Source organism: Cyprinodon variegatus, unplaced genomic scaffold, assembly GCF_000732505.1.
Source record: "Cyprinodon variegatus isolate N-32 unplaced genomic scaffold, C_variegatus-1.0 Scaffold210, whole genome shotgun sequence".
NCBI lineage: Eukaryota > Metazoa > Chordata > Actinopteri > Cyprinodontiformes > Cyprinodontidae > Cyprinodon > Cyprinodon variegatus.
This window is the reverse complement of record NW_015150663.1, coordinates 21,503-46,417: the sequence shown is the minus strand read 5'-3', so window position 1 is coordinate 46,417 and position 24,915 is coordinate 21,503. Positions and strand designations below refer to the sequence as shown.

At 38.2% G+C, this 24,915-nt stretch overlaps 4 protein-coding genes across 7 annotated transcripts in view; all 4 read right to left on the bottom strand.

Moving 5' to 3' along the window:
* Positions 1 to 1,323, bottom strand: part of mrpl18 (mitochondrial ribosomal protein L18) — a 6,355-nt gene extending 5,032 nt beyond the window's left edge. The window contains exons 1-2 of the mRNA XM_015380259.1: positions 1,065 to 1,323; positions 784 to 952 (exon numbers count right to left, since the gene is read on the bottom strand). Coding sequence (XP_015235745.1) covers positions 784 to 952; positions 1,065 to 1,149 — 254 coding nt within the window. The 5' untranslated portion in view covers positions 1,150 to 1,323. The remainder of the gene's footprint in view (positions 1 to 783; positions 953 to 1,064) is intronic.
* Positions 1,324 to 2,268: 945 nt separating this feature from the next.
* LOC107088230 lies at positions 2,269 to 11,754 on the bottom strand. 2 transcript variants are annotated; one of them, XM_015380256.1, is made up of 21 exons: positions 11,571 to 11,754; positions 10,549 to 10,667; positions 10,235 to 10,313; positions 9,319 to 9,467; positions 9,128 to 9,223; positions 8,977 to 9,038; positions 8,635 to 8,761; positions 8,460 to 8,542; positions 8,280 to 8,373; positions 7,911 to 8,123; positions 7,667 to 7,817; positions 7,442 to 7,581; positions 5,766 to 5,923; positions 5,564 to 5,654; positions 5,355 to 5,473; positions 5,000 to 5,213; positions 3,862 to 3,975; positions 3,681 to 3,773; positions 3,477 to 3,597; positions 3,197 to 3,368; positions 2,269 to 3,003 (listed from the first exon to the last, which is right to left on the bottom strand). In XM_015380256.1, the coding sequence occupies exons 2-21, from the start codon at positions 10,663 to 10,665 to the stop codon at positions 2,910 to 2,912; spliced, it is 2,487 nt and encodes an 828-aa protein (XP_015235742.1). In that variant the 5' UTR covers positions 10,666 to 10,667; positions 11,571 to 11,754; the 3' UTR covers positions 2,269 to 2,909. The 2 variants fall into 2 exon arrangements, with proteins under 2 accessions (XP_015235742.1, XP_015235741.1); XM_015380255.1 differs by having other exon boundaries at positions 3,477 to 3,600; positions 11,571 to 11,753.
* Positions 11,755 to 15,340: 3,586 nt separating this feature from the next.
* Positions 15,341 to 21,756, bottom strand: prpf19 (pre-mRNA processing factor 19). The gene is made up of 15 exons (XM_015380279.1): positions 21,559 to 21,756; positions 21,228 to 21,377; positions 20,197 to 20,273; positions 19,789 to 19,930; positions 19,603 to 19,676; positions 19,447 to 19,512; positions 19,312 to 19,353; positions 19,131 to 19,205; positions 18,972 to 19,047; positions 18,627 to 18,892; positions 18,483 to 18,552; positions 18,234 to 18,407; positions 17,574 to 17,656; positions 15,835 to 15,940; positions 15,341 to 15,747 (listed from the first exon to the last, which is right to left on the bottom strand). The coding sequence occupies exons 1-15, from the start codon at positions 21,575 to 21,577 to the stop codon at positions 15,650 to 15,652; spliced, it is 1,518 nt and encodes a 505-aa protein (XP_015235765.1). The 5' UTR covers positions 21,578 to 21,756; the 3' UTR covers positions 15,341 to 15,649.
* Positions 21,757 to 22,300: 544 nt separating this feature from the next.
* LOC107088197 overlaps positions 22,301 to 24,915 on the bottom strand; it is a 12,241-nt gene continuing 9,626 nt past the window's right edge. For 2 of the 3 annotated variants that reach the window (XM_015380218.1, XM_015380216.1), the window contains 5 exons: positions 24,564 to 24,902; positions 24,295 to 24,476; positions 23,373 to 23,477; positions 23,196 to 23,297; positions 22,302 to 23,112 (listed from right to left, as the gene is read on the bottom strand). In XM_015380218.1, the coding sequence (XP_015235704.1) occupies positions 22,891 to 23,112; positions 23,196 to 23,297; positions 23,373 to 23,477; positions 24,295 to 24,476; positions 24,564 to 24,902 (950 nt within the window). In that variant the 3' untranslated portion in view covers positions 22,302 to 22,890. Of the gene's footprint in view, positions 23,113 to 23,195; positions 23,298 to 23,372; positions 23,478 to 24,294; positions 24,477 to 24,563; positions 24,903 to 24,915 lie in introns of all 3 variants that reach the window. The other variant, XM_015380217.1, reaches the window with a different exon arrangement.

Sequence of the window (24,915 nt, the reverse complement as noted above, 5' to 3'; positions counted from 1 at the left end):
ATCTGGATAAAAAAGCTTTTAAATTCTTCACCCCAACGGCATGCTATTATTCAGAAAAGGACTTGGAACAAAGAAGTTTTATCTCTGCAGGAATTCAAATCTTTAATAAATGAAAGATAAAAAAAAAAAAAAAAATCACAACTGGATGCTGGTACAGCACTTTGTAAACTACTCATCTTGTCTGTAAAGTATTTCTTCTATGGGTAAGATTTATACTTGTATAATCCCCTAACAAACATTTCAATAGTTTATTGTTTTTATTCCATATTTCTTCTAGCTCATGAGATATTAAAGAAGAATCTGATCAGTGATCAGTTTCCTGTAACCAATGAAAGATTTTATGTATACATTATTGATAATGTTATTGTTTTCAGATTTCAAGTACCTGTTGCTCTGACTGTCATTCAGGTATTTAATGCTGCATTTCAAAGCTATCTGATCATGCTAAGGTATCTTATGTTTCTTTTTGAAGTTAATATTTACTTCATATACTACATATGTGTAAGTATTACGTTGTAAATGTACCATATATTATGAAATACATCACCAAATCATCCTAGCAGGTTTGTTATTTTCATCTCCGGATATCTCGCAAGGAAATATCATTAAGTTCTTATTAGGGGTAATATTAGCTACATCCACTGCAAATGTTTCATGTAATTATTAGAGCCAAATTAAATCAAAGGGCCACCAAAAGCCATTATAGCTTTAGAAAAGTGTTAATGTTTCATTCTGGGAACGCCTTTTCTTCCAGCTCCAAAGAGGTGATCCGTTTATTTTCACCTGTGGTAGAACTGCTGATGAGGCCAGGTGGTCTTCCAGCCCCGGTCCTTCACTGCTAGCGCCAGCTGCTCCAGGTTCCGCGGGTTTCTGTTCACAAAGGTCGGGCTCACGGCTTCGTTCTCATCCAGGGTGGGTTCGGGCTGAGCCGAAGCCTGACTCAAACACCGAGCTAATTAAAAAAAAGCCCAACCTAGTTACAAACAGCGACTCAGTAACAACAACATTAATTATTTGTATGTTGTTTTTTTTATTTTCTATTTTGCTGTTGTTTTGTAACTCACCTGAGTGCTTTGAAGCCAAACCTACACCACCCCGGTGAATTTGACCCAACAGCCGAACAAAACCGCTGATTTCCTTCAGAGCCATCTCTATTTAGCTTTCTGCCACTTATAGAATTGAAGACAGTCTATTATATCACATCCAAGAACACTTTGTGTCCTCAGACAGTTTAAAACTAACGCATTTCTAACAAAACTTATAAGGTTTCACCGTGTCAAGGAGAGCGCCATCTTTGACACCCCAACGACATCCGGTTCACTCGAGTCGGTGTTACTTTGAAAGAAGCACGGACAGAAACAGGCGCTTGTATTTTACAAGGCATTTCAAACTAATGATACTGTGGGAAGAGCACAAATAAAATATTTGTTGTTTTAAATAATAATGCTAAATATAAACATAATAAATGTGTATAGGACAGCATTCTAGTTCATGGCTTTCCACTGTTTTAGCTTCTGAAAGATAGTAATAGGAATAGGTGTTCTTCAGATGAATCTCACTTCTTTTACCTAGATTTAAATATATACATCAGGGATTAAAGCAAAAAAAAGAAAATCCTGAGCCTGAATTTTTTCGACACAGGTGATATATATATATATATAAAACCCTGTCCCACATAATGATGCTGCCACCATGTAGTGGCTTTTCTTCATCATTCATGGGGAGATTTACAAAGCTCGTTTTACTCAAGGAGAATCTGTTTGACGTTTACCTTCCAGGCAATGACTACAAGTGAGTTCGATTAAGGAGTGTTTGTTGATGGCCTAGTCAAAGCTCACACCCAAATCCAACTGAAAACATGTCAGGACATGAAAATAGCCGTTTACAGGAAACGTCTCAAAATTCAACCTGACTTAATGTGAGCTGTTGTGCTGTAGGCATGGCCAAAAAGTTTCAGCTGCCAGATGTGCAGTGCTGATAGTAACCTATGCCCAAAAGATCTGCAGTTTTGAGCACAAAAAAAAAAAAAAAAGATGAGAAAAAGGTTAGAATTTTTAAGGGGTGTTGGGTGAAGTTGGTTAGAATTCCACCCCCACCACTTTCTTTGACAAATACAGAGCTTAAATTTCAACACCAATTTATTTAGAGTTTATTGTTAAAAGTTTTTTATTAAAGTCTTCAATAATTACTATGCAAACCTGTCATTATGATAGAGTAAACATTCCTCATAAAGAGTTTGGCAACAAGTCCACATGTATAAAAACCAAGCTTCACATAGTAGTAATCAGGAACAACACTTTATTTAATTTCCAATTTGATTAAATGCAATCAGTTAAATTGAAAAAAAAAAACAAAAAAAAAAAACATGCCAACAGAAAGGCTTGAAGTGGCATAAGAACAGCAGTAAAGATTTAAACATACCGGCTTCGTTAAGGCACTAGAAAAACATGTTGGGACATGATCATGAAGGAAAGTCTTTGGCTTTTAAATATCATTCAGACTAAATTACCAAACGAACAAGACCAAGTCAACCCTGTCGAATTCCCCTTTACTGCAAAAAGATTCATCAGCACAAGGTCTTTCCCTTTTCAGAATTCATGTTTTCAAAAAATCACACAGAAAAAAGTTACATAACATTTTGAACTTGCATATAAAAAACCCCCCCCAAAAAACTATGTTGTATTACAGTTTAAAAATACCAAAAAGGGAATAGAGGTGTAGTTTTCATATAATGGGTTCATAATTAAGCAAGTGGTTGTACCTTTCTGTTGATATAAAAATAACAGTCTTCATTTTTCATCCTGATTATTGTGTAAGTTAATTGAACCTTTCATGGCATACAGGTGGTAGAATACCATTAAGATACAGAAATACTTTAGTTAATTACATTTTTGTAATTATCTGGCTCATCATATTGCAGGTGCTGCGTTGATCAGTGAGGCGAAAGAGAACGGGCTGAGTTTGTAGCCTGTTCCGCTGTAGAACTTATTCTGAAACTCCACCCTGGAAGAAAGACAAAGCGAGGATTAATGAGACAGAAGCTGCAACCCATGGCTCTGATTAGACCGTCCGCCACTGTGACACATATTCACAAGGCAATGTGGAAACACAGCTGACTGTCATTAAAGAGATACAGTGCTTGCATGCAAAGTGAAACATTTTTGCTTCTTTTTCTTTTCATTCTTCACAATCTTACCAGTGCAGACGGAGCGCATGTAGAAAAGCTGAGAGCCCCTCCATGACCAGGAGGATGGAGACGGTCAACACAGCGAAGAAGGCAAAAATCACACTGAGCACAACGGATCCGACATAGTCTTTCCAAGTCAGGGCAATACGCATGACCATGACCCACAGCACCTCTGACAGCTCTGTGGAGAAACAACTGAGTCAGAGTCACAGAGTAAAGGACAAATAAAAATGGCCAGATTTGGTCTAAAGAGGAAAAGCTGTTGTGCGCATCATGCGTCTGTACTAACGTGCGTGAGCCAAACTGAGGGCCCAAAGCCGCAGGTAGGAGGCTGTGTTGGAGATGCAGCCCAAGCAGTACTCAATGGTGTGGATAGCCTGATGCATGAACACATCTGCTGCATCAAACTCCTGCTGTGGATGTAGATCAGATTGTTAAATGAGAAGCACGGGTGCAGCAAAGAAAATTAAGTCTGCTTTATGAATTCAATTACAGTTATCTCCTCTGCAGCCGCTCCTGCCTCCACCTCCCCCTGGCCAGTGTTGACTGAGCCTTCGTCGGCCACCAACGGCCGTCTGTCCTCATCCTGTCATGGAAAGAAAAATCTGATTTAACAAACCAATGACCTTTAACAATCTTAAAAAGAGATTAAGCGCACTAAATCAAAGACTTACTAAGTGTTGCCGCCGTCTTGATTTGTGGGAGACATATTCACACACAGGTTTCCCCAACAGGAGGACAGGGACTGAACACAGAGCCAGAACAACCAGGACCTTCTGCACTATAAGCTGTAAATTAGGAACAAAAATACATTCAACAACAAATAGTCTAGTTGTAATAGTGCATAAAAAATATATCTTCCGGGGGAAACCCATACAGGTCAATAAAGTGAGCAACAGTTGCTCCACTGTTTGCAATTATTGGGTTCATGTGCTCCTTATAAAAGTGGAATCCGGAGTCTGACAGTAATCTGCTTAACAATATCACATTTACAGAACCGGCTTACTTCCAGCAGCAGGCAAAACAAGTAAAGTACAGAATAGTTACAATCTACTTCTAAATAATACTACAATAAAAAAAAAAAAAATCAATTTTATTATATTACAGCCGGTTACTTTTGACTCTTTTAGATTTTTATGTATTAGCCAAAACAAGGTAGGGTACAATTAGGAGGTGAATTGCAAAACGATTCACAAATCTCAATAAAAAAATGTTGATATGTGACAATAATGCACCCCAAAGGCTACAAACGTCCTTCCGAGTGCACCATACCATCATTACGACATGGTGGTGGTAGCGTCATGCTCTGGGGTTGCTGCTTACAGTGGATGGAGCCTGTAAACTGTTGGGTGCTGCAAAATACTTAAAACTGAAGTAAAAGTAACAACACAAAAGAACGTATAATGACCCTAAACATAAAGCCAGGCCTAATGCTATGGTTTAAAGTGTATTCACGTTAGACTGGCCTAGTCAAAGCCCAGACTTAATCCAGTTCAGTCTGATAGAGGTTGAGCCATTTTGCAAGGTTGAAAGAGCAAATGTTTCACTCTGTAAATCTGTAACTTGGAGCTGGAAATCAATGAAAGGGCGGTTCTACCAGTTGTTGACACTAAGGGGGGAAACAACTGAACACCACAAGTTGAAAACTATCTAAATGTGAGAATGCTCAAGGAGTTTAAAACTAAAATTAGTATTTCCCCCTGTGAACCAGAAAAATTGATACATCCAATGTCTTTCTGTGCTAAATAAGAAACAAATTCATGTAGAACGAGCTGCATCACATGTTTGTCTGCTGACACACTGAGCACACACCTGCCCCGTGAACAGCTGGGGGTTCTCTGGGTTGTCTGTGAACAGGAACATGTCTATAAAGTGGATCAGTATGCTGGGGGCGATTCTGGAGTCAGCTGGAGTGTAAACGATCCATTTAAAGACCACCATGAAGACGAGGTACCCGAAGAGGCACAGCATGAAGAACAGCTCGGGGATCAGCACAAAGAATATACTGCTGATCTTCCCAAAGTGCCTGAAGGAAGCAGAGAGAAGAAAGCAAAAATTATTCTGCAGAAAATGAAACTGGGACATAAGGAGATGAGAAGACGACTTAACGGACGCAACAGTGGAGATGAGTTTGGAAGAAATGAATAAATAAAACATGATCACTAACCAGTAGTTAAAGAACGATAAGCAAACCCCAAACGTCATGTGAATGATGCCGACAATGACCGACATCTTCATCTTGTATGAATTAAGGAAGGTTAGTTTGTTGTTCGCCAAACCCCAGATCTGTCAATAATGACAAATAAGGCAAAATAAGATGAAGTTCAAATAATAAAGAGATAAAAAAAAATGAATAAAGAAATCTGAAGACTGTACCGGATCAATCCCGAAGGGATAGGGACTGGTGAAAACCCCGGACACATTAGGATCCAAAGACAAGTACTGGTTTTCCTTCAGCACCAATGAGCTGAAACAGGAAGGTAAGAAATAAGGTGTGGAAACCATGAATTGCTGCAACATTGATAAGAAAATAAGAATAACTCAAATTTTTTCGAGCAAAATAATGACTTATCCTCACTTCCAGATGTTCTTTTCAAACATCGGCCCCACGTGCCAACCAGAGCTGAAGGTTGTGATGCCTCGGCTAAAACACTCGTTGTAAATGGCTCCGGTGTAGATAGAGAAGAGGCCCATCAGCAGGATCAAATAGCGTCCTCCGAACATCATCCTCCAGATCTGAACACAGAAACACTTTTCATTCACAGGCAGAACCTCGGTTTGCACCACTCCATGATTAAAATCTCTTAAAAACAATTACAGCTACTTTCAGGAAGGCAATGCCAACATTTTATAAACATTAGGACGTATGGATGAAACTTAGAAAGGACCAGCTATGACTGCAGGTCGTCACGCTGCTAAAATTTGAAACTTGATATTAATACCCAGAAAATATTCAATACCTTCATTTTAAATAATTCCCTTTTTTAGGTCTACAATTCAATTTCAAATTTTAAAATTGAGATTTCTTTTGTCCCACACATCCGGGTCCTTGTGAAAGAGTAATCGAACACAGATTTACTTCATGTCAATAACTAGCAGCAAAACTCTCATTAAAAGTTTAACATGCATGAGAAGTGTTGGGTAAAAAAAAATAAAAAATCACGGCTAGTAAATGTCTATTTTAGAAGTTGTGCTAATATACATCAACACTGCCCCTTGCTGCACATTATCCTAATTTAGTATCATAAGATAACAGCATCAAGAAGCATAGCTGGTACATGTAGCTTATTATTGGCACAGAAAAGCCAATTAAAATGTGTAAACATTTCTAGATATATGTATAAAACTTAGCTAGCATAATTTTTTTTTAACCTTCTAAAATTCAGTTTCTGCAACAAAAATGTAATTTAGAAAATATATTACAGTTAGGTCTAGGAGTGTAATTTCGATCATGAACAATCTTACAAATTGAACAAGAGAGAGGAGTCCTTTTAATAAATGTAATAACGACCTGCCATAGAACACATAAAATTATGCATTAACTGGAGCAACAACCTTCTCCTTCGCCATCTTCCACTCCTTTGTATCCCTTTTTTTTTTTTTTTTGCATTTCTAGACCCAGTGGGGTTAAATAGTCACTTCCTGTTGCCAGTGGTCATGGTGACTGGTCGAATCGGTGGTCCACTGATAATGGCTTTTGTTGCGCACGTGCTTTACTCTGAGTTCCCGACTTTAGGTTAGATCTATTTAGAGTTGCGAATTTGAATCTAAATTTGTTAAATCTGCTTCGTGAAACGGACCCCTGGTCTTTTCCAAGGATCCTGATGTTTGGCTCACAAAAAGAAATAATTAAATCTGTATTTTAGAATAAAAATTGAATTAAGGAACTCAAAGAGAAATGTGTCGAACTGAATATTCGTTTTACATTAATAAATACAGTTTTAATTTACTTTCAAACCACGACATTTAATTTAGAATTTTTCACATACATAAATACAATCGAATTCCGTTTCTTTCAGCTTAGGTTTCTGTTCATATTAATATCCTGCCCAAAGTTAGTTTTCAGTCATTTTTTGTCCTCCAACTTTGTCTCGAAAGATCAATTGAAACATAAAATAAAAAAATAACAATAAAATCAATCCCTGGTGTAGATTTTAGCCTATTTTTAAAAGATTATGTTAAGTTATGCTTTGATTTAAGTCAAATTAAATCAAAGACTAGTGAAAGCTAATCTAAAGGAATAACTTACTCTACCTCATTGTTATTGTTTTTTAGTTTGGGGTCTTTTTCTTCAAGCACCATCCAGAGGGCAGCCAAAGACATGAGCAGGCCATGACCCACGTCCCCAAACATCACCGCAAACAGGAAGGGGAAAGTAATTATGGTGTAAACAGCTGCAGAGAAACAAAAGGAGATGGTTGAAACATTTTGGTATTTATTCCCTGAATAATGTGAAGGATACATTTGAAGGCGACAAACCTGGGTTGACCTCACGGTAGCTGGCCACACCATAGGCGTCCACAATGTTCTGGAAACCAGCTGTGAAGGAGTTGAGGGGGAACAGGGTGGGAGGAGGGGTGGAGGAGGGCAGGCGGTTGTAGAAGGAGTCCACCCCACTGCCGCTCTTCCTCTAAAGACATAAAAAGAGCTTGATCAATGAAATGACATCCTAATATAAATGAACAACATTGCAGTTCTCTGATTTGCTGCTGCGTCGTCTCACCCCTCCCTCTCTGAGAGCGCTCTGCAGCTCCGGCAGCTTGGCAGTGGGACACCAGGCCTCTGCGATCAAGCACTTATCTGTCACGGACGGGCTGCAGAGGTTCAGCACCGACTGGATCGCCTTGCACTTCTGGACCCTGACCTTCCACTGCGGCAGGATGGCCACCGCTCGCTGCAGCAGCTGCTGCAGAAAAGCTTCGGTCTGAGACAACACCTGGAATACACCATGAGGAAGTGAAAGGGGAGGCTTTAATAATGATTGAAAAAAAGAGCCCATGAGTAACCATCCTAAGCACTTTCGGAGTTTCCAGAAAGAGGAAATGCTGCCATATTGAAAGAAAGGAAAAAAAAAAGAAAAAAGTGTGCTTACAGATTTGATGTCTTCAATTCGGCCTTGAAGCCCCTGCAGAATCTCCTCCCTCTCAGCTGGGCTCTCGGGGTATGCAAATGTCTGCGTATGGAAGCTGTTGAAAGAAAAATCTACCTCATGAAGAAATAATTCAGATTACAGACCAAAATCAAAAACAGAGTGATGTACAAGTTTCCCCACCAGTCACATATCTTCTTCACTTTCTGTCCAATCTGATCCCCCCAAAAGGAGATAAGAAAGACGGTCCACTGAACCATTTCCCCCTGAAAACCAAGAAGCAGAAAACAGATGAAGTGGCAAAATAGAAACATTTGATTAAAAAATAAAGTAAAATCTGAGATCTCTGAGTTCCTACAGTGTCTGGATGCTCAAGTCGGTCAGCCATTTCTCTAAAATCCACGATAATGTAACCGCGACATGCCCGCCACAGCAAGCGTTCGAACGATGGGACCTTCCAGGGATGGACCACCCCTGCAACAAAACTAAGGATGAGGGAGAGATCAATTAATTAATGGGGATTGAAAAATAAACAAGATCTTTGTGCAAAGGGTTTTCTGGGCTCATATTAAAATGCATTTCTTAAAGTCTCGTCAGGAGGAAAAGCACCATATTTATTTGATTCTTGCATTCTCAATGTCTTTCTGATTGATCCGTGAATCTCTTAAAAGAAGAAGAGGAAGCAAAGAAAGACACCTACCTGAGGCGGATATCTTGGCGATGATCAAACAGGCCGTGGCCTTCCAGCACAGGTGGGGGTGCCTGTCAAAAAAGCAGGTGTTAATTGGAAAGAATTAAAGTTTCCTTTTGTTCAGTTACTTTAAAGAACCTCCTAAGGGTCACATACTTACCTGAGTGGCTGTAAGTGAGTGTGTTTGGGTCAGGACTCCTTTGTACTGACAGAGCTGAGTGAGCTGAGTCCGGAGGCTGTCTCTGTTTCTGGACACCTGGGGTCACACAGACGGGGAACCCGAAAACTTGAGCACAAAACTACGCTGCTCTAGAGACACAACAGCAGCATCATGGCCATCACTGTTCTCACCTCTCTGAGCTCTCTGGCCAGCCTTTCGCTCTCCTCTTCTATGGTGATGAGTTCACGTGGCTGAGGGGCCGAAGGCACCGGGGACGGAGGGCGGAGGGGACCCTTCAGGGGGGGGTCTATGGAGCGAATGATCTCCTGCTCCAAAAAGGCTGAGGTGCAATAACAGAAAGTAGGATAAAAAAAAATAAAAACAAAAAAAATTCAGATATTGATGAAAAATTATGAAACAAAAATAACTCTACCAGCATTTTCATTAAAGAGCACTAAAAAAACAACAACAAAACAAAACAAAAAAAAACACGGCTCCAATTTTGCCCAAAGGCCTTTTTGTGTTTTTCTGTCTTGGTTTGGTTTCATCATCCTGCAGAAGGACTCCAGAAAACCCCAAAGTTGTTTTATTTAAAAAGAATCAAGCCCAAACTAACGAACAGGTTTCCAGTTTTAAAGTCCCAGCAGATTAACCATCCTGTTCATTGCGTGCGATTGAAAGATAAACTTAGCTCCTCATGCATTCCTGTAACAGTTAAAGTTGTTTCAGACGTATTGATTATTGATCCCACTTCGTTTATGCAGCTAAGTTTAAGCCAGAAAGCTACTTTCTCTGTGTTTCTCTATGTGCTTATTTGACAGGCAGGTTTTTGTGTATTTCCCATTTTATAAAGTAGTGATATATTTCTAACACAGAGAAACAGGAAGTCGTATATTAAGAATAAAACTAAAATGCACTTATAAGCTTAAAAAGGTTAAAAATACACTTTGAAGTCAAAAATAATCAAGTTTTCCCCCCCAATTAAATTAAGATCTTCAAGTTAAAGGTTCTGGTTTTCTGTGCGATTATGTTCCTGCTGTGACAGATGGACTTCTGACACATCTTGTGGAGGGCGCCGCGGAGAAGAAGGAATGAGTCAATTCTTACAAAAAGTCTTCTCAAGCTCCTCGCATCGCCTGACCTCTCCGACAAACTTCCTCTGGAACGCATTTGTGTTAGGATTCAACTAGAAAGACAGAAAAGAGGAAGACGGGTTATTCATGTTCACCTTATTATAGAAGCAGGAAGGAAAATATTGGTGTCCAACAAACCCTTTATCTTAGAAAAACATAGCTTTATAATAATCTGAAAGGAATCTGATAACATCTGTAGAAAAGTTCTTTATCTAACAATCAGATCAAGAGAAGTTTTCAACTCACAACCTCTACCTGTTTGAAAGGTGAAACGATTATTTGACTTACGTCTCTAAACTCCACTAATCCCAGCTCTCCCAGTTCGCTCACACAGTTATAGGCCGAGCCAGACTGGAGGAAGAGCTGCACCAGGCACACCTCCTCGCTTCGGAACAGGGAGCCCATAACTGCAGGCACAAAGAAAAGCAGTAATACTTCCACCTTTAAATCTGAAAAAACAAGGTTAAATATTATCGCATGGCCAACAAACATCAATACTGTTTATAGCAAAGAAACAAAGGCATGATTTAGTTTTAAAAAGTCCAAAAAAAGAGGATCTAGATTAACTGACAACTGTTCAAAAACGGGAAGCAGTCCGATCATCAGGTGAAATTTGCATTCCTGCAAACATATCCCTCTGGTAGCACTATAATGGAAGGAATAATACAATATATGTGTACGTTTCTCTTTTGGTGCCAGTTTAATTCACCTAACAAAGAAAAAGTCACATTTTAACTCATTAAACATAAATTAAACTTTCATATTAATGATTTGAGATGTTTGGGAAGTTTTTTTTTTTTTTTTTTTTTTTTAAACCAAAAGATAAAAAATAGGTCTCTTTAAAGGAATTCAATTAGTTTCTGTATTTCCCTTTTTTGTTTCCCATTTTGTAGGCTGCTTTGTTCTGCTGGGTTAATAGAAATCATCTGATAGAAACTGATTTAATAGACTGAACTGTGTGCTACCAAATAAAATTAATCAGTGTGGATGAGAGAAACACAGAGAAAAAGAGAAACTTTTTCTGAAAATAAACTATCCATTTTCCCAGCGATAGTTTTGTTTGTCGATAGTTTTGTTTGTCCATGTTTTATTTCAGCTAACTGCTGAGTTTCGTTTTCAGAACACACAAAGGAAAACACAATAAAAGATTGAAAATTATAAGCTTATAGTATATTTTAGCGTACAGCGTGAAACAGAAATAGAAATCCACTGTATAAAGGTTTTAAATGTGACCATAAGGAAAGTTATGGTGGGAAAAGTGGCTCACAGTTAGCAGTAAACAAAGCTAAATGAGGGCTGTCTCTCCTCACCTGTCTGCAGATTGGACCCCTCTAGGACCACCGAGGACCCTGAAAGCTGCTCTGGACGGAACCGACGACCAACCGAGACAAAGTGGAGACGTGATTCAAGATTGTGGGGTTAGTTATCCTGTCTCTGTTCCCATTTCCCGTTCATGAGAGTCACGTTACTGGCAGTCTCACGTGACGGTGGAGGTAACCGTTACTATTTTCTCTCACCACGAGGGGGCGATATTTCTGCTTTACTAGCAGGGAATCAGACTGATTGGACCAGCGCCGCCCTCTGTTAGAAAACCAGTAGAAAAAACACATCACTAAAATAAAGATGACATACTACATAAGATTGAAAAAAATAAATTAAATATAAAAAGGTTCATCATAATTTATCATCCTTTTTTCTTTTTGTATGATTTTCCCTTTTCCATTTATAATACCAGAGCAATAATAACAATCAGCATTGTTTTTTGGAACGTTTTATATCTGATTACATTTTTTTATTTTTTATTTTGCTTTTATTCTGAAAAATTAGCTTCATGGAAATGCATGTTCTAATTTCTAGAATACACATATAAGGGTCCTTTCCTTTTGCAACTCTAGAAAATAGTTTATTAAGCGATAAATGAGTCTAAATATTGGCAGTGTCCAATTTAAGGAAAAACTTACTGCTTTCATTTAATGCACGTTTTTGTATCTTTCCCCAACATCTACTTGCATTGAATTTCCAACAACAGAAATAGATAACTTTTGTTTTTCAAGTAGGGAAAATATATTCTTTTAACATGATGTTCCAAGAATACCAGGAACCTTTTGTGAATAACATGTTTGCAGAGATGGGAAGTAACGAAGTACAAATACTTTGTTACTATACTCAAGTAGATTTTTCTGATATTTTTACTTTAGTTTACTACTTATTTTTATGGCGACTTTTTACTTCTACTCCTTAAATTTTTACACAAATATTTGTACTTTCTACTCCTTACATTTTTAAAAATTGGCTCGTTACTTTAGTTTTGAATCATTTCAATGGAGTTACCGTTATTATTTTTCACGTCATCAATACCAAATTCAATCTAATTGGATGGGAATCTACGTTGCATTTGACGCACCACTATAAATCGACAGATTCGGCGGTATTCACTCGCGGCAAATCATTGCAGCTTGGTGGCGGTGGCGTTAGCATAGTAGTATGGACGAGGAGATGATTGAAAATGAACACAACGGAGATCTATTTCAAATGTAGGCAACGGCATGAAAAAAGTGGTTTCTACTTTTACTTTTATACTTTGAGTAAATTTACAAGCCTGTATTTTGTATTTTGTTACTTTTAATTGAGTAAAGGAGTTTAATCAGTACTTCCACTTTTACCAGAGTATTTTTTAACACAAGTATCTGTACTTTTACTCAAGTACGGAAAGTGAGTACTTTTGCCATCTCTGCATGTTTGTTATATAATATTTTTCATTGCTGATTCTGATTCTTTTTTTTTAGCTGAGCTGAAGTCAGACATTGTTATTTTGTGAATTAAAAATAATTTGACTATAAAATAACAGAAAAAAAAGAAAAAAAAAATATATATATATATATATATTTTTTTTAACATAATTTAAAAAAAAATCTGCCACCCATTGAAATGTGCATTTATTTTTCGCAATAATTTTTTATTTTTTTTTTCATTTAAAAACAAAACATGAAATGGCATGACCGAAGACAGATCTCTTATGGTGAATTTTTATTAAATATGTTATCCTTTTCTTTAAAAAAAAAAAAAAAAAAACTCATACACCGTTGTGCGGCTCTTAATAAGTTCTATTAGCTGGACTGAAGTCAAAAGTGGCTCTTTGGATTGTAAAGGCTGCAGAGCCCAGATATTGACACATCAGGTGATCAGATCTGCTCCCTAAAGCAAAACAACCAGAAGCAGCATTTAGTTTCTATGTTCGTAAACTCTGAAATGAACTGTGTGAAAACCTGAAATGTGTAAAACCTGCTGGTTCCTATAGAGATCTAGAATAAAAACATTGTTTATAGCAATTATCCATAAAGGGGGAAATATTGCTTTACAAGTACAAAAAGTTTATTTTAGCAAATCTTAAACAGTTAGCATAATTTGGTTGGAATTGTCCAAATTCTGTCCTTCTCTTTATATTCTTTTTTTTTTTTTTTAAACCACTTCTATAAATGGCTTTACACAAATAGACCTGCCTTGTCTTAATATTTTAGATTCACCCCACTGGCTGCCCATACATTTTAGAATTCATATAAAAATGATCTTATTTGCTTTTAAATCCCTGAATTTTTCTGAGCTTCTATCCTTATAGATCTACTCGCTCTCTGAGGTCAGCAAAAGCTCAGAGGAGACCAGGCAAGCTTTGGCTGTTGGCAGCTCCAAAACTCTGGAATGATCTACCTCTGCAGATCAGACAAGGCAAGGCAAAGCAAATTTATTTGTTTATTACATTTCAGTACAAAGACAATGCAAAGTGCTTTACAGGATTAAAATATAGGAAAATAAAACAGAATCAAAGCAAGTAGGAAAACAAATAATAATAACAGGCATCTTCTGACTGTTTTGAAATCTCTTGTCAAAACCCACCTTTTCTCTTTGGCTTTTATCGCCTAGCAAGACAATGGGCTTTTTTTTATTTTTCTGTAATTTATTCTTATCTTTTACCCAATTTTGTGTGAATGTTATTCTTACCCATGTTTTAGCTTTTTTCTTTTTGTACATCATTTTGGTCAGTGGTTGTTTTTAGGTGCTTAACAAATAAAATAGGATTGGACATTTAAAACTGGAAGAAAACTATTTTGCATTTCACAGATTTCTCAGTTTTGTGTTCTTTTAAATCCTGTTTTAGTAAATCAATTTTCAATATGAAAAGTGAAGTAAATTGAAAATACAGCTTTAAAATTGTCAAAAATCTAAAATAAAATGTCCAAACCAGTATTTCCAGTTAGAAATGTAATTGCAAAAGTAATTAAATCTTAGGAAAAAAAAAAACTGATTAGCTGCATCCAAGCCTGGTTACAGTGCAGGTTATTGTACGCAAAAAAAAAAATCCCTGTAGACTTAATCCATCTAAAAAAATAAGGCTAACATATTTTTAAAAATGCAACACAACACCCGCTGAACAAAAGGCATCCAGTAACAAAAGAGACTCACATTTAGAAAGACAGACCTAAGGCATCAGGGGCCTAATTATCAGAATAACTTAAATGAAACAAGAAATCCTCTTTATATTTGGTATATTTTTACAACAGGAAAAGTTTATTTTTCTATATTTACACTTGTCTCTAGTATCTTTAAAAATTTCAAGATTTCCAGCGCCTTTAGACGAAACTACATCAAATGACTAATTTATTTAATTAAAATAAAACAAAACTCATCAATATTTCCAATAGCTTAACTACTAACATGTCAATTCATTTCTGTATTCTCCTTTTCATTTCATAGTCTGGTTTGTTCCAAGTCTTAAAATATAAATGTGCAAATTAAATGAAAATATAGGCAATATAACTTGAAAAAGATATTTTATTTTATCATCAAAGGCTTATCGGGAACACAGTAGCTCATGGCAAATGTACAACTGGAAAAAAAACAAAGAAATTAAAAATGGAAAGATTAAACGAGAAATGAAAAAAGGGGGAAGGCTAAACCATGAAATGAAGCTTGTACACCGATTCATCTTCTGCAGGATCACTACAGATTTAAGTGTATCTTTCCCTACGAATAAGATAATCTACATTAAAAAGCAAAGCTGATTATGACCAGATCTGTTTTTTTAGTTTTTTTTTACGAGTACATCAAACTGTTTCACAAGCAACTTAACCCTCCCTAAAAATAAAAACAGAAATAATAAAATCAAATGCCGTCATATAGGACAGAAAATTTGTTTCTGTTCTCACGTCACATCATTTGGATGCAAAGCAAACAAACAGGTTGTTTTGCCCATACTGCTGTGTTTTAATGTGACAGATTACAATGATATCAGAAGCACAGTAAACAGGGATTTCTTTTTAAAGATGACTGTTCAGTAAGGTTACACATCTCCTCCATTCAGCTGCCCTCTCCTCATCCTGAATGCATCTCTTTTCTACAAACTGTAAAATCTGAGACTTCTGTCCATTCCTGCAGACGTCAGGAATTTGGCATTTTCTCCAAAGGCCACTCCAGTCACCAGTCCTGTATGGTCTGAAAGATGAACAGAAAAGTTCAAATGATTTGAATATTTAATTTACAGTCACAGATATTAGATGGTTGGCTTTTCTGTCTCCTCACCTGTGAAGTTGAGCACCTCAGACCACTGCTTGCAGATGTAGATACGGATGTCAGATCCACCTACAGCCAGGTAGGTTCCGCTCTGATCGAATACCAGGGACTTCACCTGGAAGGGAAATGAAAATTAATCAGTTTCAAGAAAAGAAAGGAGCACCAGCCCCTAATGTGTTTTCAGCAGCTGAGGACCGATGTTTTAACATCTTTAAACACTTGAACTGAAGCTGGAGGGCGGTTATCTTAAAATAAAACCATGACGCAAAGGAAAACAGCTGGATCTTTTCAAACCAGGAGGCATGCTCGCTTTAGCCTATTAAAATGTTTGTCCCACAGAGAAAGCAGAGCCTTAAAACACCTCAATCCCCAGGACAGATGCTTACAGACAGCCTTTATATGTTGGATGTTGCGTACTTAACAAATGTGGAAATATTTAATGTCTTACCTAACCAGGACTCCTCCCTAATAGTAAATGCAACAGTTAAAATCTGATTCTGTTGAATACATGATTACCAATCATGTGTATAAAGAAAAACATGCTCCGATTTAAGGTTTTATCTTGCTTCTCTTAATCTAGCGTTAAATTTTTCCTACCTCTAGAACCTCCTGATTTCACATTAGGAAAGAGGACCATATTCGCAGGAACGCAAACCTCCAACAGCTTTTAGTTTCGTTCTCTAGACTCTAATCGGCTTCCCTTTCATTGCATAATCCCAACAGCATGATGCTGCCACCCCCATGTATCACATGGGGGTGGCAGGTTATTAAGTGTTAGTGACAAACTTCTACCGTTGTTCACCAAAATCAACTTAAGCGTTATCAAAAGGAAACTGTAAATGCAACAAGAACTGATTACAGACAGCAGTAACTTTTGCTATATCTAAAATCAAATTTAGGCTTCTTAAATGCATCAAACTTATTTACTTACATTTTAATTTAGAAAACTGGTCATGTCCAGTGTTGCCGACTTATGTGATTTGTCCCCCTTTATTTCAAAAAAGCACCTAGCACCAAATCTAGTGGCTTTTTTTACATCTTAACCTCTTAATAGCCACCTCATTTTGGGAAATCCTCACCTATTTTTTATATCCAAATGGAAAAGTAAATAACTTAGGAAATGTAAGTCCAAACTACATGTGTGATACATTATTTGAAAGCCAACACCTAGTTTCTGAATATATACATGAAAGCTGAATCAAGCCCAAGCTGCATCAGTTCAGACAAGACGATAAGTTGTTTTTATTTATTCTCGAAAATAATAGCTAGCTTATAACAGCAGTTATAAAGACGTGCTTGCTTGTTGTGGCTGTTTTGTCATGGTACATTATGTAATTGTGCTTTGGTGCTCGCCATGTCCATAAAATGAACTAGGTGGTTGAAATGTGGAGAATCTAAGCTTTGATGATGTCTAACATGTCTATATTTGTAAACATCTTACCAAGTGTAATTTTCATGCATTCTGAGTTATTATTTGTAAACAGGTTACAGGTTTTGAGAGGTTAAAAGAGACTTTGGCGACAAAAGCACCAAACTCTGTCCTCCCAAGTGAGTGGATCTTAAGTCTGCCTCTCTGTCTGTTGGCTGTCATGCAGAGCAGGCTGCCTGCGCTGCAGCAGAGAGAGTAAATCTCTTTCGTAGGCTGGTGTAAAAACACCCAGTAAACCAATCTTTGTAGGCGAGTATTAAATGGTGCTACAGATGACACAACTTCTGTCATTGAACAATAAGGAAACATTTCACGTTACCTCATAGTTGTTATCCAGAGTTATGGTCTTAAAGTTCTTCAGTTTCCTCAGATCCCACAGTTTTACAGAGCTATCCTGGGCACCTGAGGTCACAAATATATATGCATTATTATAATAAAAGGATAAAATGTTCAGAAAACATCAACAATGCATTTTCGTTATATATCTGTGGTTCTACCAAACAGATGTAGCTTAAACAAGAACATTTTCACTAACTGGTGAAAGTTGAACCAGAACAAGGAAAGATGCATTTCCTAAAAATATTTTCAAGTTGCAAAGAGTACAGTAAATATAAACAAAATAAACCCCAATTTAACAAGATGTATAAAGGTTCTTTAATCCAAACCAAATGTGGCTCATCAAGAAACACCAAGCATGTTTGTTTTGCAACATAAAGTTGACATAGTTATATTTGCCATATTTTGAAATCCAATTTCGTCAGATCTAGTGACAAAAAACAACAACACAAAAGGCTTATTTAGACAATCCTTGTACTTTAAATTAAGATTGAAATCCTGCATAAGGTCTTAGATTCATCTCTGCTTAGAAATTAAGACTCAAGATGCTGCTGAGATTCTACCTCCAGGACACTGTTCTATGCGTTCAGATAGTTAGAAGACCCTTAAAGCAAAATAAATCAATGAAGAGCAAAAACCGAACCTGTGGCCAGATAGTATCCGTTCTCAGAGAAAGCAATGGAGGTGACGGGTCCAGAGTGGCCTGGGAAGTTGGCCACGTTGGTGCGCTCCTTCAGATCCCAAATCTTAATCTGGGAGTCGGCAGTACCGGTACCAAAGATCAGACCATCAGGGTGAAACTGCGCACAGGTCAGAGCTGCAGGCGCAGAGAAAAACAATCAGTGTCTGTCAACACAAACCTAGATGACCACACATCCACAGAGACACGTACCACAGCCAGCACTCTCATCAGTAACCTTGGTGAGGACTCTACCAGTTTGGATGTCAGAAAAGGCCCAATACTGAAGCAGAAACACAACAGGATTAATGTGGTGAAGCAGCAGAATGTCAGCATCTTTTCGAGCTGCAAACCTACCTGATCCTCAGAGGAGCTGAGCAGGTAGTCCCCTGTAGCATGCAGAGACAGCCCGGTGACTCCAGCTTCGTGGGCTCGCACCACCTGAATGCAGTTACCTCCAGTAACGGACCACACCCTGATGGTGGCATCAGGAGAGGCAGAGAAGACCACAGACTGGGAAGGATGGTAAATGACTGAGGTGACCTTTTTGGCATGACCTTTCAGAGTGGCCACAATCTGCTCTTCGTTCTTGTCAAATACGACCACGTTCTTATCAGCTCCACCTGGGAGAAAACAGGCAGCTCTATGTCATACAAAGGTTTATTAAGATTACTGCTGAAGAAGTAATAAAATAGTGTTTACCAGTGAGCACTTTGTTGGTGTCAGAGGGACACACATCCAGGGACAGAATGCCAGGAATGCTGGCACTATGAAGACCCTATGAAAAAAAAAAACAAGCCAGGATTGTGACGTCTGTTAAAGACACCAAATAATCCACAGAGGAGCCAAATCCACACTTACAGCATGCGAGGCCACTTGGCGGTACTTGCTAAGATCTTCAGCTCTGACCAGATCCTCTGGGACGGTTTTTCCCCTCTACAGAAACAGCCGAACAAACAAAAGATAACGTTTACACAACAGAGCTCCAATTGTAGACCCATCAAAGAAAGAAATCCAACCTTAAGGGAATTGAAAAAATTACCTTTTTTCTCTCTGTAGTGAGGATGGTGGCTTTGTCTTGAAGCTGCAAAAAAAAAAAAAAGGATTTTAAACGTTAAAAAAGTGCAAGCTATGTTGAAGATTAATGAACTTGAATAAGAAGTTCAAATGTTCTTACCTTCTGAATGATCTCTGGGGTCATTCCCACCTGTTCACTGATCTCCATAGGCTCTCCTCCAGCACCCTAGAACACAGAATTCAGCCTTGTTTATATAATGAACAGTAAAAAGTTAGTTCAAGGAATCAAGTTTGAAAATAAATGCAAGATACTGACAGCAGCAGCTTGCTGAGAGGCTGGCACAGCCTGAGGAGCCACCAGTCCAGCTTGTGGTTTAAGTGTTGCAAGAGCTGTGAAGCAAACAAAAACACTCCATGAAGCCAATAGTTTATTCAGATGATAAAAACAAAAGCTGCCATACATTATAAAGATGCTAAGCAATAACCCCAGCAGCCAACTTACCTTCTCTTGCAGCGGTGACCTCCTTGTTGAGTCGAGCGATGACTCTGCAGGCCGCATCATGCTGATAAAGGGCGTGTGAGAGTTCCTGACGGGTAGTTTGAAGCTGCTGCCGCAGCGTGAAGCTATGCAACATCACAGCGTCCTGCGGCACAATAACCAATAGGATTTAAGTAAGGTTTTACACTTTGCCTGGGAGGAACAGCTAAACAAAGCCAGTAAGGGCTGCTGTAAAACTAGGAGACAAGTCCTAGCATGACTTTAGGAAACTACTTGATGAATGCCTAATCAAAACCTGAGCCAAGGAGAGATGAAATTACTTTCTTAGAGTAGAAAATCTAAATATCCACTCTATGAAGAACATTTTAAAAGGTGTAGGCAAGTTTTAGATTCTCTGTGTCCCGTACTCACCCACTCATCTTGAAGGGACTTGAGGATAGCAGGGATGCTAGTAGCCGATGGTGCCTTTGGTCTGATGGGATGGGTCACTAAAAGAATCATTTTTATTAAGTTTTGGCTAAACACACTATGTCACAATTATAAACATTTATTATGCTTATCATCATCATCTGCAGAGGATATAATTTAATTTACATATAAATCAAAGACAAATATGGTATTGTTTTTGTCAATATATGATGATCTGTCAAAAATATGAGCATGTTAATGCCCTGCTGGAGTGGCAAGAACATGTTTTTCCAAGATGAGAGTCACAATATAGAGCAGCTATAGGATGCTATTTCAACCACCTGAACAGAACCACAGGCTGCTCACTACACTGATCTGTCTATTGATGCAAAAACAGCCTGAGTCAAACATTAAGTGGATAAACAGAAAAGCTTATTAAAATATTAGCATTTCATTACAGGTAAACCATAATAAAAATAAACAATTAAAAAAAATTCTGTAATAAATCTTAATATTAGTCAAAGATTTCTTAAAACATCTCTGGAACATAAAGAAACCAAAAACTACTGTGGATATGACTAGATTGTATGAATAATACTGCTATCAACCAGTTTTATTCCAAAAGTGCTTGAACATGAAATTTCATTGAGGCCCTTCCACCTATGATCAATAATTAATATTATAAGTATGAATCAGAGGATGATTTGCTGTTGAATGCACTGTTTACAACTATAGCAGCGATATTATTTACATTATAGTGTCTTTATGCTGAATAAATGGGGAGCAGATCCAGAATGAACTTATCTTTAAAAAAAAAGGCGTTTTTCCTATACTTCTCAAAACAGACTGATTAACTTGCACCATCAATAACTTTCTGAATACTACGAGTTTTATATGTAAAGGGAAGGAAAGTGAAGAATCATTATAATCTTTACATTAAGGCTAAAGATAGAACATTGACTTTAAAAAGCTAAATACCGGAGTAACCCTGTTAATTTCCTGAGCCCAAATCTGATTATGTTATTTTTTTTTACCTTTGATGTCCACCAGCTGCTCCTCGGAGAGCGGCTGGCCGTTCATCGGGTCAGTCCCATTCTCAGCGATGTACTTCTCGATCAGCCTGCGCTCGAACACATGATTAGACACCGGCGAGATGCACGGGTGCTCCGGTACCTCGTTGCAGACTGAAGACAGAGACGAATTTAACAATTATAACTCACAATAAAGTATCAATAAGGCCCATAACACGTATGGAGTAACTCTGAGGTAGAAGGCGGTCTGCGTGGCCGCCAGCGTTAGCCACATTAGCTGTTAGCATAAGCTAACATACTGCATCCGTCTAACAATTGATTCAGCTGGACTTACTTGCACAAACCAGAGACATCTTCTCAGCGCAGCACTTAAACTCTTCGCCTTATAGGGGGCTATGATGCTGAGAACTAAATTGTTTGAATCTGGCAGTTTTACCTAACTTATGTTTTGCTAAAAGTGTGAGTAGCACGCCGTCCTTTCATTGCCGCTATAAAAGGAACTGATGTTATATCTTCTTCTACGCTGTTTTCCTCCTACGTCAAAACTCAAGCATCTGCTTCTGTGCTGCCCCCTACCGTCAGCTAAACGTTATTGGCAGTCTTTAAGTTTATTTAAAACATGAAACATATTTATTATTTTATAGATTCAAATCAAATTATTTTAAACACATCTTTTAGATATTTTTGATGAGTGTCGTTAAACAAAATTATTAATGTTATGAACATTTAGTTATAACACAGGTGTGGTAAAAAGTTTGATATAAAAATGTTTTCTTTCTGAATCGGGAGTGATTTGACAGAAGTAGTGAAACAACTTTTGGCCATGTGCTGAAAATGTCTGGATGGTGGACTTTTAAAACACTAATTGTAACTCATCTCCACTCCTGATGACATTTCCTCAACTTTAGGCTAAGGTTATCCCTCTTTTTCTGCAGCAGTTTTTCCCTCCACTCAAATTTTAAATAATACACTTGGATTTAACATACACATTACTCACACAATTATTTTTCCTTAACTTATTGAAATATGAATGCACAAAAATACGTTTAGATATGATGTTTATTAAATATACATTTTATTTTAAAGATAAGGTTATGTTAGTGGATAAAGATCTATTGAAAAAAAAAAAAGTTATTTTCCAGTGCACAGGATTTAAAGATTAACTTTTGATTAGCTGTAAAAATATTTTGGACATACATGCCATTAACATTAATACTAGTCGTTTTCTCCAACATAAAATCACAACACCATACAATACATAAACTGCAGAACAAACAGGATATTGACCATTATTATTGCAATAATAAGGAAAGGTTAGCATGACAGGTAAGCACACCAGTTCCCGCTATACTTATGTGATGTAATAAGAGTTGTCTCTTTAGAGTTAGTATTTTTAAAATCATAGCCCTAGAATTTACAGAACATATACAGACACTCAGTAAATACAGTGCAGATTCTATCTGTCCTGAGGTTTAGAGGTAGGTAACAGTAGGAGATTTTAAGAGCACCATTAACCAGTGCAAAGTGAAACAGGATAATCAGCACTTCCCCCCATGGTTCAGAAATCAGTACAAACCCAAAAACTGTGCAAATAGTGTTTCAACTTCTCCTTAGAATCCATGGATATAATTTCTTAATGCCTTCTGCCTCTGCTCTTCCTTCTGTTTTATAAAAAGTCCAGTTTCTTAGAGGTGTAAACGCTGCAGGAGGCAGAAGTGTCCTCCTCTAGCGGCAATGTAGAAAAGAAATCTTTTGATTTGCTCGGTCCGTCCTCCTCTTTTTCTGTCTTTATCTGGAACTGGACGCAGTCCTCAGAGGAGTGGAGGCAGTCGGAGGTTCCAGGCATAGAAAAGGAAATCCTCTCTTCTTCCTCGTTAGAGTTGTCCAGCTTGGGAGGAATAAAGACAGATTTTTATAAACTACATTACTAGGAAACACAACTAAATTAGACCTTTTTTATTTTTTTGTTACCTCTGGGATCAAATTATGGCGGGACGAGGAGCTTCCAGCCGCCTGCCTCTGTACCTCCTGGTTCTCTGCTCTTGGACTCCCCGAGCCAACAGGATTGTAACCCTGTAAGTACAAACAGCTAAGTTTCCTGAACATATAGTTAACATCCCAGACTGTTCAATAAAGAATCTGCCTTACAGTGTGTATTGGGCTGGCTCTAGGGGTCCATTTTCTTGGTGTTTGAGGCTGTTCACAGGGATTATAATAGGCAGGGGGTTCTGGACGGGGATGACTGTACTCCTGCTGTAAAAAAAAAAAAAAAGGTGTCATTTATATTGGCTTATAAATAACTGATTCTTTATTAATTCTTGCACCTTCTTGGTTTTGGGCCAGTTTCGCTTTAAATTGAAAGACATCATTCAAGAAATCAGTTGGTTTCACATTTCAATGGAACATGTTGAATAATTTATGTCTAATGGATGGATGGACGGATCGACGGTTGGATGGGTGGATGGACAAATAGACGGACGGATGGATGGATGGGTGGATGTATGTGCGGATGGATGGATGGATGGATGGACGGACGGATGGGAGGATTGATGGATGGACAGACGGACGGACGGATAGATGGATGGGTGGATGTATGTATGGATGGATCGACGGACGGATGGATGGATGGATAGACTGACGGTTGGATGGGTGGATGGATTGATAGGTGGATGAATGGATGGACCGGTGGACGGATGGGTGGATGGACAGACGGACAGATGGATGGGTGGATGTATGGATCAGTGGATGAATGGATGGGTGGATGGACAGAAGGACGGGTGGGTGGATGGATGGAAGGACTAATGGGATAACTGAATAAAAATACATTATTGTGAGTTCCCAGATTTTACAAAACAAACCACAAAATTTCACAGGTATTCGCTTCTGTTCGCATAATACATAATACACAGAATACACTTTGAGATTAACTGAAAAGCTCAACAAAATCATACCCTGATTTATAAGTACTTGATCAGTTTGAATAATCTTAAGGATGAAGGTACAACTCATAATTTCAGAGTACTCCCACAATGGTCATAAGCTGATGTTAGTGATGGTCTGGATGTCCTACCTGGATATTAACTCTGGGGGGGTTAGCTGGTGGTGCACGGTTGGTCCTGATGCCTGTGATGATCTGTGAAAGGCTGCAGTTTGGGTAGCGCTTCATGAACAAGATGAAACCAGCCAGAGACACAAACATGCCTGAAGGGACACTGATGGACTTGAAGAGGGCTCGCCAAGTGGCCTTTTTTTCTAGAAGCATCACAGAGGCCGAGAAATGAAGAGAGATTATGAGAAAGAAAAAATGTTTCAATGGGAGAAACATGGGATGCTGCTTACCGATCATATGCAAGTAGGTGGAGGACACCACATTTCCGTCCCCATCTCTGATTTCATACAGCCCGTCATGTCGTGATGCAAGTCTTGTGATAACGACCTCATAGATGGATCCATTGCGGATGACAGAGATGATGAATCCATAAGCCAGATCATGCTCCATTATCTGGCCCTCACGAAGAAGCTGAATGGGGCCACGTGGCGGTTTGGGGTCAAAGGGGCCAAGGGAGGAATCATCCGGTATTCGACTTGGGGTAAAAATGAGATGGGCAGGATGGACAGGAAGAAACAAGGGTAGGTTAAGAGACTCCTTGGTGAAACGTGTAATGTTGAAGGAGTACCCTGCAAGAGCATG